The sequence below is a fragment of the Schistosoma mansoni genome, chromosome 2, assembly GCF_000237925.1.
Source record: "Schistosoma mansoni strain Puerto Rico chromosome 2, complete genome".
Classification (NCBI taxonomy): domain Eukaryota; kingdom Metazoa; phylum Platyhelminthes; class Trematoda; order Strigeidida; family Schistosomatidae; genus Schistosoma; species Schistosoma mansoni.
The window spans coordinates 30,440,418-30,453,928 of NC_031496.1; the positions used below are offsets into that span (position 1 = coordinate 30,440,418).

Consider the following 13,511-nt stretch of genomic DNA (forward strand, 5'->3'; position numbering starts at 1 on the left):
GATGTTGGATAGGTTGCCCGATCTAATTTATTATTTCCATACCCGAAGCACCTACCCTATTTGACCCGTGTGGCCGCCGGATCCATGATTGAAATATTTTGAGGCGCGGTTGTGGATCCGCCCGGGGGAGGAGTCCCACAAAATGGGAAGAAACAGGCTGTCCCAGTGCTTTCAGGGTTTGCCTTGGGTTGTTTAGGGTTCGAATGAGTCCACGCGTTTTTTTAAACTAGAAAACACTGAAATCTCCACAAAACCCCTTCTGATAATAATATATTTAATTTTTCCTTTTTTATATTTATGACAGAAAATCGAATAAATGAATTAGAAGAATTGAATAAACAATTGGATAATGAGAAAAATAAATTAATGAAAGAATTAAATGATACACATTTAGAGTTGACAAACATGAATATTAAAGTAAATGAGTATCCTGTTGAATTCATATAGTTTATACCTACTTGTATATGTGTTGACATATATGTTGATGAATATGAGTACTGACTAGTTAACTATTGAAAATCAATTAATTCCTGGTAGATATTTGAGTCTAATCACTAGAACTTACTTAAGCCTTTTGGAGAAGCATAAACCTCAAACTAGCATTGTCCATTCAACTGTGTCCTCGACAATCATTTCCAGTTTCTTCAGTTTCAGTTACTATTCATCCTTTTCGTGCCTGCTTCCAATTCTCCATAGTGTGTTCTTTGACCTTTGTCTTTTCCGTTTCCTTTCAGGATTCTAAGTTAGCGCTTGCCTCGTGATGCATTTTGATGATCTCCATAATGTATCTTCTATCCATCTCCAACCTCTTTGACTAATTTCCTCTTCAGCTGGAAATTGATACTGTTAAGGTACTATTAAGGCCTAGTCTATAACGCTTCCTACTCGTTTTTGGAGATTTTTCTCAGCTTACAGAAAACAAAATTGTCTGCTGTGGTAAAAATATTTTTAGGAATAGTTGTATGATATTTTGTTTCGAGTTAAGCTATTTTAGAAAGACTCATTTTTTCCTCTTTCGGTTCCTCAATTTTTTTATATGCTTAATTAGTTACTTACGCCTGTTATCCATTGTGAAGGAACATAGGCTGAACACCAGTATTTTCCATCCAACCCTGTCCTGGGCTTGAATTATTTTTTCTGGTTAGCGTTTTTTTAGCGAGTTAGCTTTTCTACGGGCAATCCATTCCAGTTCCTTTCAGTTAACATTCATCCTTTCCATATCTGCTTCTATTTTCCGACGTAATGTGTTCTTCGGCCTTCCTCTTTTTCGTCTCCCTTTAGGATTCCAAGTTAGGGCTTGCTTCGTGATGCAGTTTGATGATTTCTTCAATGTATGTCCTATCCACTTCCAAAGTCTTTTTCTAATTTCCTCTTCAGCTAGAAGCTGGTTTGTCCTCTCCCATAAAACGCTGTTGTTGATGGTATCCGGCCAGTGAATATTGAGTATTTTGTATATGTTCCAATGTGATTTTATGCGTTTTTAGTATTTTTCTCAAACGATATCTTGTATTGGTTATCGTTATAGATGTAATGTAGATTTTTGAAGATTCATTCGGTTTAAAAATAGTTTATTGCAATCTATCACTATCAGCTTGGAATGAAAATTATTTTCAAGCTACTCATCTGATATAATTATTCGTTGAGATAAGAGTTATCCCATCGTTTTGTCTAGTCTTTTATTTGTATTTGTGCAAATGTACGTATCACCTAGATATAGTTATTCTATCAGTTTTTGCAAGATTAAATGAATTGTGGCTGACAGTGGAATCCAGGGCATCCTAAGCAACTGTTGATGTTCATATTTGAATTCAAACTCTAAAGCGTTATCCAGAGTTCAGATAGACAATGACTTATTCAACAGTTTCAAGTCCTAGAGTAAACATAAACAACGATATGGTGATACATCCAACTGACGAGTACCTGGTTAAATGAAAAATGGATCCTAGATTCCACTACTAATCAACAATTTCAATGATCCAGACGTTTCACATCTTATTTAAACCATTTTTGTAATGTAACCTACTCCAAATGAATGGGTAGGTTGTAAAAATCTCATTATCGTTCTACAAAGAGCATTCTAAGAGTAAAGTTCAAAAACTTTGTTAATAAAAAGCTTAAAAATGAAAATTATACCACAAAAAATTGTTTCACTTAAGTACCCCCAACAAATAAACATTTAGTAATCAGAAGAATGGTTTCACAGTATCCTCTCAAAGTATGTAGAATTTCGAAGGCCATTTGTTCTCTCAAAATAAAATGCCTTCGAAATACTCATTTTGAGCTAAAAAGAATATTCCCTAAACACAAACTAATGATATCCTTCTACACAATACTTTAATATATATATTACTCTGAGTTGATGTAGAGGAATTCAACACTCTACATCAACTTCATTGACTACGAGAAAGCATTTGATAGCGTGTACAGGACAACACCATGGAGACTTCTTCGACACGTCGGCGTGCCTGAGAAGATAATCAATATCATACGGAATTCCTATGATGGATTAAACTGCCAAATCATGCATGGTGGACAGCTCACTGACTCGTTCGAGGTAAGGACCGGTGTCAGGCAAGGTCGCTTACTCTAAATCTTTCTCTTTCTCCTGGTGATCGGCTGGATCATGAAGACGTCAATATCTGAGGGTAGGGAAGCACGGTATAGAATGTACAGCTAGGTTGCAGCTGGACGATTTAAACTTCACAGATGATCTGGCTCTTCTGTCACACACGCAACAACAAATACAGGAGAAGACAACCAATGTAGCAGCAGCCTCAGTGTAGCAGTAGAACGCAATATACACAAAGAGAAAAGCAAGATTCTTCGATAAAATACAGCATGTACCAAATGAATTACACTTGACGGAGAAGCTCTGGAGGATGTGAAAACCCTAAAATATCTGAGCAGCATCATTGATGAACACGTTGGATCTGATAAAGATGTGAAGACGCAGATCGGCAAAGCAAGAGCAGTATATTTACAAACTCAAAATAATTGTCAACCAACACCAAGATCAGAATTTTCAATACAAATGTCAAGACAGTTCTACTGTATGGGGCGGAGACGTGGAGAACTACGAAAGCCATCATTCAGAAGATACAGGTGTTTATTAACAGGTGTCTACGTAAAATACTTCAGATCTGTTGGCCAGACACTATCAGCAACGAGTTACTGTGGGAGAGAACAAACCAGATTCCAGCGGAGGAAAAAATCAGGATGAAGCGCTGAAAGTGGATAGGACAGACATTGAGGAAATCACCTAACTGCATCACAAGACAAGCCCTCACATAGAATCCTGAAGGTCAAAGAAGAAGAGGATGACCAAAAAATACATTACGCTGAGAAATGGAGACAGATATGAGAAGAATGAACGAAAATTGGATAGAACTACAAAAGAAGGCCGAAGACAGAGTAGGTTTGAGAATGTTGTTCGGCAGCCTATGCTCCACTAGGAGTAACAGGTGTACGTAACTAACTACTTTCAACTCATAAAAAGTAGTTAAATATGACTTTTTTTTTTCTTTATAGATGAATAATTCTATCAATGAGAAAAATGATTTATTAGAAAAATATGAATTATTTAAAGAAAAATCTCAAACAGATTTTATAAATATGAAAGAAAATTTTTTAAATCAAATAGAAAATCTTCAAAAAAAATTACGTTGGTATATTGAAAATCAATCAATCATTATAAAAGATTCTAAAAAATTACATAATCAAGTAGGTTCAATTAAATTTTCTTTCGTATCAAAGTTAATTTGTATCATTTATTGATTTTCGATAGATAATAATCATTTACTTAGCAATGAATAAAATTTACAATTGATTGATCACTGGATGGTGATCAATATTATGCGTGCTGATCAAATGTCATCGATCAAGTTGCAATGTGATCACTAGTCTAGGTGGTTCGACACTGCGTACACTATGTTGAGATATGATAGTGGTTGAAGATGGTCAACAGGAAACCTTGGACCCGGGTTTCGTGCTACTTGGCTCTCGTCAGCAAGGTTTACCTGTAATCTTAAGGGAACTGATGCTCCCTGACGGATTCGATGCCGTGTCACTCAAATTCACAGTCAGAGACGTTACCACTGAGCTATTCGGGACGCGACCGACCGCCTGTACGACTGAAATGTAATCATAATTGATTGATCACTGGATGGTGATCAATGTCATGTGTGTCAAGTTCAATCGAATTCTTTACTGAGAAAAAAGTTCAACAATATGTTGAATGTGAAATTGTTATCAATAAAATGGAATATAAATTATTAGAAGGGAGATCTTGTGTAGATTTTAGTAATTTTATATAGTTGAAGTCATGAGTCAATTGAAGCTAGACCACCATGGGAAACATGGAAGCACTGGACGACCGTTTCGTCATATTGTGCGCACTGTTCAGGACTCCCACAGTGGGACGAAACGGCCGTCCAGTGCTTCCAGGTTTTCCATGGTAGTCTAGCTTCAATTGACTCATGATTTCAACTATATGAAATATGAATTGTTGAATACCAACCGAAAAATCTAAAAGTGACCTATTTTACATGAAATCTGTCAATTTTTGTTTAACTCAATTGTTTTAAAGTTCTGTGTACACGACACTGAGGAATTTCATATAAGGATGAAATCTTCTCTTAATTCCTCTTGGTTCTTTTTAAAAATTAAAATTGATGTTCTAATCGAACTAAATCCATATTTTAACCCGATTGTCCTGGAACGGCCGAGAGTGGGGAGAGTCAGCTCTCTCTCTCGAAATGCTCTCATATGGCCACGCGTATATAGCCTCTGCCAGGGAAGTCCTACTCGCTGCCTTCTCGTGTCAAGGGTGCTGATTACGAAGTTTAGAGGACGAAAAGCGAATATCTAGCGCTTTAACCGGGTTGGTGGACACGCAAGATCCATCTAGGTGAGTTGGAAAACCCAGATTCCAAACTAATGGTGCACATGGGTCCGATTATCCTGAGAGAACAAATGGCGTATGAATCAATCGTTGGTCACTGGCTACCATGTTTCTGCATCTCCTCACTATTCTCCACTGCCTCGTAAATCAGACCTTCAGGTCAAAGTATCTGCGTGTGGCCCCCTAAGAAAACCACCTGTTTCGGTCTGGGCACCTGGGCAGTATCACAGCCCTCACACAAATCAAATGAGATTTAGGTGCGCAAATATGTTTGGTTCCCCTTTGTAACAAGGATTTATGTGTTTAAATAAAACATAAAAATAATCTTATCAAATTTAACTATATTGCATTTGTGATCATGAAAATTTATCAAGGAAACTAATTTAATTTATTAAGGTATTTATATGATTATATGAAGGGATTATAGTCAACATGTGGTGGTTTAATGACATGTTTAAGAGTTGCTTACATTAAAACAAACATTGTTGGGATGATCCTGGAATTTTCTCGCAATAGACATGACACGCTCAGGAAACACTAGGAGGCATTTTATCCAATCAGCGTTTGATTAGAAGTTTTGCTAGAAATATCACCAAAATGAAAAGTCACATGTAGAGGTTCTGATTGGCTGATTACTACACTGCTAATATGTTTAGTAGTATTCTAGAATTTTCAGGAAAACCCAAGGACTTCCCTAAATACTATAAAACTCTATATTTTCTGTACATAAATGAACCTTTGGAGTAAAGTGCTTCTCGTATATTTTGTGCCTTTTCTCTCGTGTTCAAGTCTCTGTGTAGTTCTAGCTTAGGGATTACGAGACTAGCTTAGGATCCGAATATAGCGTTCAATTAGCAAGACTTATCAAACATGTTCATTCTTTTATATCACTCTTAATACTAAGATTAATATGATTTCGTTGTATGACAATGCTATTCGATTTCTGTTATATTCATTATTAAATATATTCAATCTTATTTGATTACAATACAATGATGATAACTGGAAATTTCAGAATTTAAATAAAATGATTTGATCCCATCCCTATCGCCAATGGTTATCACTTGTCCCCACCTGGATGCCCTGTTAATGTACAACGTAATAATATATATATATATATATATATATATATATATATATACCCCTCCTCGAGGAGCATAGGCCGCTCACCAGCATTCTCCATCCGTCTGTCGCTCTTCTAGAGTTACTGCCGGTCCCAAGCCCGGGTAAGGGAGGAGGGTTGGGCATGAGGTTAGCGACCCCATCCCGTAGAAAAAATAACTCGCTAAAAAAACGCTAACCAGAAAAATTAATTCAAATCATTTAAACTCTGCCCTGGGAGTTGAAGGAATAATTATGACGCCTCATGATGAAGTCACGAGGCCGATGCACCTTCTTACAACCAGAGCAACTCTCTCTCTCTCTCTCTCTATATATATATATATATATATATGCATAGTATTGGTACATAAATGGATCCCAAAGTTACCATTCACTATTCTTATCGGGATACAACAATCTGATTAGATTCACATAGCAACAAAATACACAGAAGTACATATGAAAATGACAATGTCAATGCAAAATATCGTTTTGAGTTTGGAAATTACCTTTACAAAACTGCTTAATAAATATACTTGACAACTTTAGAGAATCAACAAAAAGATGAAATTAGTAGCTTTAACAAATTGTAAACCAAGTATTATATCACACACCCTGGATAGGTATAGTCTACATGCTAGTTAACTCACGGACTCTCATCCAAGTTTCACTTGGTATACATACAGGTATACCTACCCTGTGAGCATATATACGCTACGTACACACCGGGAAAACATAGGTTTTATCCCATTAGTCCCATAGCATACATACAGGTATATTCACTCACTCGGGAGGGTAGAAAACGTATTTGATACTCCAGACTCTCTCTTACAGATTCCATGCATATCACTCAGCTCATAGCTACCACCCCAGTACTTCCTAACACACATGAGCATAAGCGTTCTTCCAGAGGGGGATGCCAGTTGCCTTTTCCTAGTATTTGTTATCATATCTTTTTATTATGTCATGAATCTGGTAGATTATGTCTCTAATTTTATTAGACATAGAGTAGACAATACTTCCTGTATACACCACTACATGTGCACCCTTTGCGTATACCTATACACATGAGCTATATAGGCCCGACGACGTCTGCGATTCTTATACATAAGCATATACATCATGTGGCCTGATGCGGTTGAGTGGGCCTTGAATTGGGAACTTATTTGAATAGAGATTAAACAGAGTGGGTAATCAGTCCGATCTATGTAGACCGGCTTAGTTAGCTAGCGGGGTTACCTCTACTGTTTAGCAGCTCCACGAAGATGCTTCAGGTCGGATTTTTGGTTACTTTTAATCAAGCGTTGTTTAAATATTGCAATAAATTCAATTAATATGATGAGATTAAACTGTACTTTAAGTGTTGTCTCCATTCAAGCAATGGTTTGAGGTCAAATATGGTAAGGTGAATTAACTTATCCTGCAATATTTTTCATTGTTTACCTCTTGTTTTTCATGGGTATAGGCTAGAGAACTGGAAAAATTGCAAGCAGAATTATCCTATTTTAAAAGTAAACAGGTTTCTGGTGCCAAGTCAAATGAATCGAAACAGGCACATGACAGTAAGGTAGGTCAGATTAATTTTTTCAAACTATGAATTTAAAGTACAATTTACCAAAATGAAGTTTGTTCATAGATTTTGAATAAAATAGGATAGACTAAATTGGAAGTCATAATATCATAAAATAAGAGATATAGCACATATTCTTACAATTTGAAAGGAATTTGTCTTCCAGAAGAACTCTGTATATGGACATTTAATTTTCTTCAGAGCAAAATGGAAGAATATCCAAGTTCTTTCGAATGAATCGAATATTTAACTTCAATAATGAGAAAATGGTGAACAATGATTTCTGCCTGGAAATCAGTTTTTTAGTTATTGGGTTTATGGGTATGTACGTTATTGCAAAGTCTCTTACAATAAGGAAACAGCTGTTCAATACTTTCTGTTGTTTTAAGTAGTTATCCAACCTAAGTCAATTCATGATCTGAGATCGGAATATAAAACTCTCTACAACATCCGATAATAAATAAATAGTTGAAAGCGTGAGTCAATTGAAGTTAGACCACCAGGGAAAACCGGGAAGCACTGGACGGCCAACCAACCCGGTTAAAGCATCGAACATTCACTCTTCGTCCTCCCAACTTCGTAATCAACACCCCTGCCACGAGGAGGGAATGAGTAGGACTTCCCTGTCAGAGGCTATATACGCATGTTCATATGAGAGCATTTCGAGAGGGAGATAGGACTCTCCCCACTGTTGGTCGTATCAGGGCATTTGGGGGCCTATAAGAATATATAGTATAAGAAGAAAGAAAGATATGAAATAAAATTCATCAATTACTTATTATTCTCAATCACATTAAAGTGTTTTATTATCCATCTCGAACTTTTCAATTAGTTACTATCATTATTTCAATCCTTCATAACCGGAAATAAAAAAATAATTCTTACTATAACAATTAAATTAACTATTTCGATCAATATTGTTTATTTAAAAGTGTATATTGTTAATATAACAACAAGAACGTGACATTGTTTTTTTTCCTTTTTCTTGGCAACAAATCAGTCCATTGAATATTGAGTTTTCTTTTTTTTTTCTTTTTCTCTTCTTTCTTTTTAGTACTTGAGCAAATATGTTTTTTTCTTTTTTTCTTGTTTTTTTTGTGTGTAAATTTTCGATTACTGTGGTTGTTTGTTTTTATTTTTCTTCGATTTCGAACTGATTTAATTTTAAAAGAAGAAAACGTTTTATCTATTGACTAGTAACTGATTTTTCCCGCCTTTTTAAAAAAAATATGAATCCGTCAGTAACAAAACAGATGAAACGTTTTTTTTCGGAATTTTGATTCATTTCTGTTAATGATAAAAATGTTTGTTTTATTTGGTAGGAAAATAACTGTCAGTGTATAACTGTAGAAAGTTTTATATTCTTAACATAATTCTTTTTTCGCGCCTGAGTACTTAACCGATAGACCACTGAGCTAGCCGGCATCCAACAGTGTTAATGTCTAACTTCAACCAATCCATGATGTTTGAGCAACCATTCACCAATTGTCTTCAATGAATTGATATCTATACAAGAGACTTGATTGAACTCCACTGGTCACTGCTTCCCACTAGAACTCAAGGAAATATCTTTTGAAGTCAGTCACTAGTGAGCATATGATTATAGATCAGAAGGGGTTTTGTGGATATTTCAGTATTTTCATAGTTGAAATCATGAGTCAATTGAAGCTAGACCACCATGGAAAACTTTTCTTTTTGAATTTATACATTTACGAGAAACTCACTTGCATCTGTTACTTGCAATGAAGAACATAGACTGGCGTTCAACATTTTCTATCGAACTCTATCCAGGACAATCCTTTCAATTTGCTATTCATCCTTTTCATGTCTGCTTCGAATTTCCGACGTAATGTGTTCTTTGGCCTTCCTCATTTACGTTTCCCTTCAGTATTCCAAGTTAGCACTTGCCTCGTGATGCGGTTTGCTGATTTCCACAATGTACATCCTATCCACTTTAAGCGTTGTTTATGAGGAAAGTGATTGGAATTTAACCATGACGTTTCGTCCAACAAACTTGTCCGGACGTCTTCAGTGTAACAATCAAAATCATCAATTCTGTTTGTTTCATGTCCTATCTTGTACTTTTACTCAGTTAACTCACATATAGAGAATTAAAAGTTGTTTACTGAATTTGTTCAATTATTGTTTTCAATTCTTAAAAATAGTACATTGTTTATCTATGAGGCATTTATATATACATATATATAAGGAGGGACTATAATTTGTGGACGAACTAATCAGATATAAGGCAAAAGGTCAGAGATTTTGGCACGAAATTCCTTCATCTATTTGTCTAAATAGCGTTTCGACATTTTAGCTGATGTCAATTCGTGATGCAAACTCTAAATCTAATTTCTGACCGCAATCATCAACTGTAGATCATAATTCTAATTTCTCACACTAGTTTTTACCAATCATTTAGTTCTAGCTAGTAGGTGGATAACCTCAAGTTCACTTTAGCGTTACTCAAAGGTTGTCCATGGATTATAGTCTCACCATATATTCTACCATGATTTTTACCGTAACTTTAATTTAGTGCTATGACAATCTAAGATTTTCTGTACATTGTTAATGTTCTTACACCTTAGATTTTATTTTATATTTCCTTAATTATTTCACTTCGGGATAATTTCATTGAATTTCCCTCTTCACTAATAAATGAATTATAACCAAAGATAGTTGGTGGCTAACAGTGAAACCCACGATGCCCGTTTCGTCCTATTTGGGACTGGTCGGCTGGATATACCTGCATTCCAGAGTTGATGTTCACAATGGGACTGGAACCCAGTACTATTTGCTCCAAATGTCATCGCATTATTCACTTAGCTGCTGAGTCCTGATAGTCACTTGCTTGTGCAATGAGATGAAATTTAAATTCATTTGATAATATTTACTTAAATCTCCCGATTGATGTTTGGAACTGCAATTGATCAGTCTCTTGTTGGCAAATGTGTATCCTGTATGGATTGCCTCAATATTGCCCTAATTCACAAGCAATATGGAGGCATTAATTCCTTTGATGATGTGACTCAAACGAATTACATCTAATTAAATGACTACGTATGTACGGTATTATATGATTGTTTTAATGGTTACTATTATTTCATAAGTTCTACACTCTCAAATTAATTCACACCTAAACATCACTCATCGCTTTATTTTCTTATGTTATACGATCTTTTTACTTTGACTGCCGCCATTACGCGTTATTATAATTTCCTCAAGGAACTCAGTACGTTGTATATATATATATATATATATATACTGTGATCATTCTTTTAAACTTCTTGTTACGGATAAGTAATGAGTAGAATAATATTAGACCCAATGTATAATCCAGTTGTCTCTCATTTGTCAATATCATATAAATACAACACCTATTAAACTCATTCTGGTTTGGAGAATCTAGCTAATTGGACTTCGTTATTTATTTCAAGACATAATGACTTGGATATCTGGATAGAAACCAAGCTGTTTTGTAAAAAGAAATGAGATGCATTAATTACCAAGTTCATAGAAATAAACTTTCTACGAATTTAATTATTATAGTGAAAAACATGATCTTACCCCTATGCCAAGTTACTTACCATTATTTTACAGTGTGACAGATATTCGTTACGTAACGTCGCTAATACTGTTAGGAAAAACTGAAGATATTCAAGATGGCATGAATCACTTCCATATTACAAATGATATTGATGAGAGCTGATAGGTTGGAAATCTAGTCTGTGAGAGTTTCTTCTTTTGGTTATGTTTACTCAAAATTTAATAATATCATTGAGGTGACTTGATGTACCATTCAAATTTACTACATTTTAATCATGATCGAATTTTAGATGAATTTCTGCCCTTCCTAAAATAACAACTCATAATGTAAACGTTTGATGACATTTCCCAACATTATTGAAATTATCATCCTTATAGATGATTTTGTCTGTTATAATTTGAATTAGCCGATTAAAGTAGGACAAAATACAACTGAATTGGTAAATTAGTGGTTAAAGTACTAGTTATTCAATCACTGAATGATTTGTTCGAACTCTACTTTCCTGTACTTCAGTTCGGGTAATCTTGTAGCTTCATTAGCATTCATACAAAAAGTATGCCTTAAAAAAGAGTATAAAAACTTACACTTGGCAAATGTGTGATTGTAACTAGAAGGGGTTTTGTGTAGATTTAGTATTTTCATAATTGAAAGCGTGAGTCAATTGAAGCTAGACCACTGCCGTCCAGTGCTTCCAGGTTTTCCTTGGTGGTTCATCTTCAATTGACTCACGCTTTCACTGTGAAAATGTGTGATTGTTAAAATAATGGCTAACTTTACCATTGAAATGAAATTTAAATCTACCTAGCAACGGAGTAAAAAAATACACTTTACGACATTTGACAAACAACTAGAGTTATCAGCAGTCGTGTGCTATGGATATGTTCTAAGCAGCATTGTCTAAAATGGTGAATGAAAAATACGGATATGCTAAAAGTTATGACTTCAAACGAAATCATGAATTGTCAGTATGTGGTTGTTTAGGATGTTGGGATTTCATTGTAACCATGATCTGATCTAAGTTAGACAACCAGTAAAATCCCTCAGGCACTGGAAGACCGCTTCGATCTAATCTGAGACCCTTCATCAGTCAACATCCCAGATCACACAAGCATTAATCGAATCCAGAATCATCTGTCTCGCGTAAGGTCACCTAATCTCTAGACTATTGGGCTGAAATCTAACAGTGTTATTGTCCAACTTCAATTAGTCTACGACATTGCCCGGTTAACTTCATAGATTGATTCAAGTTGAAAATTACCAGTGCTAGATCTCAGCTTAGTGGTCTATAGGTTAGTTGTCATTGCGCGAGGTCGAAGATTTTGCTTGTGTGTTCGCGGATGTGGACTAGTGAGGAGTTTTAGACTGAATCGAAGCGGTCATCTAGTGCCCACTGGATTTAAATGGTTGTTTAACTTAGATCAAATCATGGTCTCAATGATATCTTGAGTGAAAGTTACTTACTAATTTACATTGTACCCACCCACTAAATAAATGAAAAACTCCCTAGACATGACACATATACTGAACAGAGAAAGCGGTAATGATGACCATAATCATAATAAATATTATACTGATTTCAATTTTGCCTCAGTTTGTTTTGTTTTCACTGATACTCTTTCTAAAACTATTTGATTTACTGAGATATCACTTTGATCTTAAAATAAAACTCAACATGATTGTATAAGTATCCCTTTTCAGAAAACTAGTCTTTAATTACTTATTTTGAAAGCATTTCATTTCCCTATTTTGTACGTACTTCAGGAAGATTTCTACATTTGTAGTAAATCACTATTCAAATATCAGACACTGAGCATTTAAAGTTTGTAATTTTACTTAATCAGGATTCGGTTCTGGTTAGCGTTTTTTTAGCGAGTTGGTTTTCTACGAGATGGAGTAGCAAAATACTCAGCATTCACTGACCGGATACCATAAGCAACAGCCTTTTGTGGGAGAGAATAAACCAAATTCCAGCTGAAGAGGAAATTAGGAAAAGAAGTTGGAAGTGGATAAGACATACACTGAGGAAATCATCAAACTGCATCACGAGGCAAGCCCTCACTTGGAATCCTGAAGGGAAGCGGAAAAGGGGAAGGCCATAGGACACATTACACCGGGAAATAGATGCAGACATAAAAAGGATAAATGACAACTGGAAAGAACTGGAATGGATTACCCAGAACAGGGTTGGATGGAGAATGCTGATGGGCGGCCTATGCTCCTCCACGTGGGATAACAGGCGTAAGTACAGATTTGGTTCATCAAGATAAACAAATCTATTATTAAAAAAGACCTGCAAATATTTTCTAATATACCGCAGTTTAGTAGATATCACTACTTACTTACTTACGCCTGTTACCCCTCGTCGAGGAGCATAGGCCGCTCACCAGCATTCT

The 13,511-nt window shown here is 35.4% G+C and overlaps 1 protein-coding gene across 1 annotated transcript in view; it reads left to right on the forward strand.

Moving 5' to 3' along the window:
* Nucleotides 1–13,511, forward strand: part of Smp_147750 (hypothetical protein) — a gene marked incomplete at its 3' end in the record, with an annotated part of 39,137 nt that overhangs the window by 12,398 nt on the left and 13,228 nt on the right. Inside the window, exons 6-8 of the mRNA XM_018796352.1 lie at nt 305–417; nt 3,529–3,720; nt 7,467–7,568. Coding sequence (XP_018650574.1) covers nt 305–417; nt 3,529–3,720; nt 7,467–7,568 — 407 coding nt within the window. The remainder of the gene's footprint in view (nt 1–304; nt 418–3,528; nt 3,721–7,466; nt 7,569–13,511) is intronic.